The 4,819-nt window shown below is 35.7% G+C and overlaps 1 protein-coding gene across 1 annotated transcript; it reads left to right on the top strand.

Moving 5' to 3' along the window:
* Nucleotides 1–504: 504 nt before the first annotated feature.
* On the top strand, nucleotides 505–1,669 carry LOC131857113 (uncharacterized). Its single transcript, XM_059209212.1, has one exon. It carries the CDS (start codon nucleotides 513–515, stop codon nucleotides 1,479–1,481), a length of 969 nt encoding a protein of 322 aa, XP_059065195.1. The 5' UTR covers nucleotides 505–512; the 3' UTR covers nucleotides 1,482–1,669.
* The last annotated feature ends 3,150 nt before the right edge of the window (nucleotides 1,670–4,819 follow it).

Raw genomic sequence — 4,819 nt, forward strand, 5'->3', positions numbered from 1 at the left:
ACGTAAGGAATGCATGTTCAAACCGAAGTTTTGTCCACCAAAAATTGTGGCTGGTTGTTTCTCTTGTTAATATCTATATCAAAAGGAGACATCAGGTTTGGGAAAATTTCAAAGTTTCAAACATAAAATTGCCCTCTCTACACAATGTTGTGAGATTGAGATGAGGGGTGGCTAGCATTAGTATTTTATGACTAATTGGAGCAAGGAAAATGTGTACTGTTATTCAATCTATGTTGGTAAGCCTGGGAGCATTTTCAGTAGATTGCTAAAGTTCGGTTTTTGTCTGGGCTCTTACAACAATATTCAAAGTGCTCAGTGGTTTGGCCAAAGTTTTCTAGGTTGCATCCAAGTATACCAAAAGCCACAGTCATTTCTTTATCTCCAGGTTATGATATAAAATAATTCATTTCATGCTGCATATTCTGTTGCATATCTGGGCTATGATTCCTTGAGAATCAATGCTTTGGATGGCGGCAACTAAATTTCCTATGTGGAAGAGGGACAAAGGGATTATGCCATTCATTGTGCATGTATTTCTATTTGCAGCTGTATGTGCGTTACTATTGCTTGTTTGGGTGGCTGTAAAGCCCCTTTCACTTTGCAATAATGGGAAAGAATCCTTGTATGGTGTGCATATAATGGAAGAACCTATTACCGATGGTAAAGCCACAGGAAATATTGAAAAGCTCAATTGTATAAGATGCCCACAAGCTGCTCCTGTAGTTGCGAACAAGGTTGAGGGTGTTCAGCATCCTTTTTTCATCTCACTTGCTGACCTGGGTTCACCAGAAAAGCCAAATAGGAATTTCCTCAGGATGCTTAAGGGAAAGCCTTTTCGTAAGCCAGACATATCTCATACCATTCAGGAAGTGCTTGGAAATCTAGAGACAAGTGGATTTCATTCAAGAAAAGGAATTGTTGTTGATGTTGGTGCAAATGTGGGAATGGCAGCATTTGTAGCTACAGCAATGGGTTACAAGGTAGTGGCTTTTGAGGCTGTCTTTGAGAACTTGCAGCGTCTTTGTGATGGAATGTACCTGAATCGAGCAGGTGATATGGTGACTTTCTACCATGCAGCTGTGTCAGATGTGCCAGGAAACCTAACTATGCATAAGGTGGTCGGACGACTTGACAACAGTGTAGTTTCTGCAACTGGTGCAAAGTTGGCATTCAAGTCCAATGAACTCATACCAGTTAGTGTAAGATCCATAACCCTAGATACAGTGATTCATCAGTCTGAGCTAGTAATTCTACTCAAGATTGATGTGCAAGGTTGGGAATACCATGTTCTGAAAGGTGCAACCTCATTATTGTCAAGAAAGCCTGGTGATGCTCCCTACATTATATATGAAGATGATGAGAGACTACTGCATGAGAGCAACACAAGCAGTAATGACATCAAAGAATTTTTAGCCAGCATGGGTTATAATTCTTGTACAAAACAGGGTACAGATACACATTGTAAAAAGAAAATAAGCTAGATACTTAATACAGCTAAGGCTCTTCGTCTTCTTGATGTGCTATGATTACATCTTTTTCCAAGAGTTGGGTCTACTTCTGCATCCACTCAATTAATTTCCATACTCATTTTTATTGGTGGTGTTGGGATGTATTCATACATCTCAATTTTTTCACTCTATCGGTTTGAATATAATATCCTTCATCTGCAGTAGGGTGTTATGAATGTATTCATTATCATCATAGAAAGAGAAGATGTATCATAGTAAAAACCCTCTTCATACTTCCAGCAATGGCATATTAACAGAAAATAAAGCAAGAAGAAGCCATTTGATACCTGTAGAAAATGGGACTTGCATTTAAGAGAAGATTCAGAAAACTTCAGCATGCCTTCAGGAAAAAGTCTAACTTTTAATGCACAGTCGCGACCTGGATTGTTCGAAAACTGCAATCAAATTTATCTTGGGCGGAAACACCAGTAGCAAATACATATTCTTCATCAAAGACTTCACAAAGCGACGGAAATCCAAACAGCAATGGCGGCACCTTAGGGTCTCAAACCCTCGAAAAGCTTCTCCAGTTGTTTTCATTTTGCAAAATGAGGGGCTAAGTCATTGCGAAAGGAGTATAAGCTTTTAGGGTTATCACAAAGCCCTTTGTAATTTTTATTTTTTCCTTCAAGTCTGTTAGGCTTTGCAAACATAGAAAACAAAAAGAAAACAATAATAAAATATATTTGGTGATATCAATGTTTTAATTTTTCATTAAGCATTGATATTATCAAGTATGTTTTATTTTTTATATTCTGTTTTCTTTCTTTGTCCAAGCTTGTATTATTTTGTAAAAATATTTAATTACAATATGATTATAAATTGTAATTAAGTATTATTATTATTTAAGGTGAAAAGGGTGTATCCATGTGCTAAAAGAAGATTAAGTCTTTTGACTTAATTCTTGAAGGATGAGTTAATTTTGGAGAGATAAGGCTACCATTGAAGAAGTCTTTTCGGTTTGGAGACATAAGGAGAGCATATAGGAGTATTCATTACCACTTGGGAAATATTCAAAAGAAGTTGAGATAATTTTGGAGAAAAGAACATTTTTATAGGAACATGAGGTTGTTTGAAATCAAATGGAGTGAATTTAGGGAGGTTGGAGCACTTTTAGGCAAAGGGTCGAGGTTGGACTTTTCCACTATTTTAGGGAGCTTTTATTACTTGGTTGAGCTTTTTTAGGCCGTTTCTAGTGATCTGTTGGGTTGGTTATTGATTGAAGAAGACTTTTCCATGTTTGTAGCCCTTTTTGGTGTCTTCTAGACTCCTCTTTTTGAGGCCCTTTTCTTGCATCCGACCCAATCAGTTGGAGAGGTTTTTTACTTAGTGCCTTGGGACACTTGATTTTAGAGAGTTCAGATTTATGCAAGAACAGTGTTTTCAGAGACAGCTTCTTGTCCTTAGCATTTCTTTTGCATGGATTATGTAACTCAGATTTAGAGATATTTTATATGTGACAGCATCTTTTGGAACAGTATTCTATGGAATCAAGCCTTGTTTTCCTTCCATTTTTTTTTGTGTACAAGCATGATTGATGAAGTTAAATTTGTGAGTTATATTGCTCCTTGTTTACTTGTCTCAGGTAGTACCTTAATATAGGAACGTGTGTATGTTTGCAGGTCATAGTATGTGTTTAAGAGTTCAAAACTTTTGAGTGAAGAATTACTGTTCCTCATTGGTTCATCTCAGGACCTTATTATGAAACACTTATGCAAACTTATAAAAGGAAAGAAGTGTTTATCAATTAAAGTAGAATATTGTAGACTGAGATCGGTTTTTATCATTTATCTCTCACATTTTGGTGTATCACCAGGTTCTAGTTAAGTTTAGTTCAGTTTTAAGTTCCATTTCTGCAATTCTTATCCTTTACCCTGCAAAGTTAGTTCAATATTAGAGAGTATCAGATGATTATCCAATAGGAACAGGCCTAGGAACCGGAGGTTTAATTTCAGGTTATGCATTGCCCACATGCAGAAGTGAATCCCATGTTAGGCCAGATTGCTAAACTTATAGTTTAGTAGGGTGCAAATTTGTGACTTAACAGCTCCCAATATTTACAAACTTTGGATCATCTTCTGATCAAATGTTGTACTTATCATATCCCATAAAAGAGTTTGTATTCACCTGTTGTTGTTTCTTTATATAGCGATCATGCTTGTCAAACAATTTCTCAAGAGAAACTAAACCTTTAGGAATCATGTTTCCCTTTAGTTTCAAAATCTCTTCATCAGTTTCAGATGTTGTATATGATATTGAGTTAGAAGAAGAAGAGGGGTTACTTCTTTCAAAATACAAATTATTAAAATTATCTTCAGTCTAAAGAAAATTTATAATTTGTTTGTCATTACTGAAAATCTACCAATGATCCCAATTATTAGGCACACTAGGTGTACATATTAACCCAATGACATACTTGTCTTGACCAAAATCTTGATGTGGGATTAAGAGAGTAGCTAAAACTGCAAGAGTATTAACTCTATCATTATATTCCCTAGGTACTAGTGAAATATTGAAAGCATCAACATTTTCAATATTTTCCCACACAAGGTTGTTATAATGCTTGATTCTATCATTCTTTGTCTGATACACATTTCTTATCTGGCAAACTACCAATTCTGCATCACCTTGTGCATTGAGATTCTTGATTCCTCTTTTAGTAGAAACATCCATACCCAACAAGAGTGACTCATATTCAACTATATTGTTGGTGTTAGCAAACTACAATTCAAAGAATAGGGAAGGATATCTCCCTTGGGAAAAAACAACACCAACCCCTGACCCATTGGTAACACAACTTCCATCAAACTCCAAGGTCCAAATATCATTAGATCTAGTGATGCTTTCTCTTTTAATGCTTTGAATACTTTGAGGTGAACTTATATCTTCTCCACCTAAAATAGGTGATTGTGTTTCTTCTATAAAATTAGAAGATTGAGATTAATCTTCTGTTGGAATAGAAGATTGAGTATTTTCAACCATGACATAAGACTCAAAAGAGCGAGCTTTGATATTTGATCCTCGTTAGTATCAACAAACCTCTCATTGTATGAAAGAAGTGAAGAATCTGAACCATCAGACAGCCAATCTTCAACAAACTCTGAAAAATTCATCAATATGCAAGTAATAATTCCCAAATCTTACAAATTCAAAAATAATTTGAGCATGAGGATCATTAGACTTGACCACAGTATACCTAGTTTCCCTTTTAGGTACCAATTTATGCACAACACCTTTAACAAGTATTCTTGCCTTAGTCGTGTCCATGTTAAGTTCACCCCTACATATTTACATAAGTTACGACCAAGTAA

The sequence above is a fragment of the Cryptomeria japonica genome, chromosome 7 (genome assembly GCF_030272615.1).
Source record: "Cryptomeria japonica chromosome 7, Sugi_1.0, whole genome shotgun sequence".
Classification (NCBI taxonomy): Eukaryota; Viridiplantae; Streptophyta; class Pinopsida; order Cupressales; family Cupressaceae; genus Cryptomeria; species Cryptomeria japonica.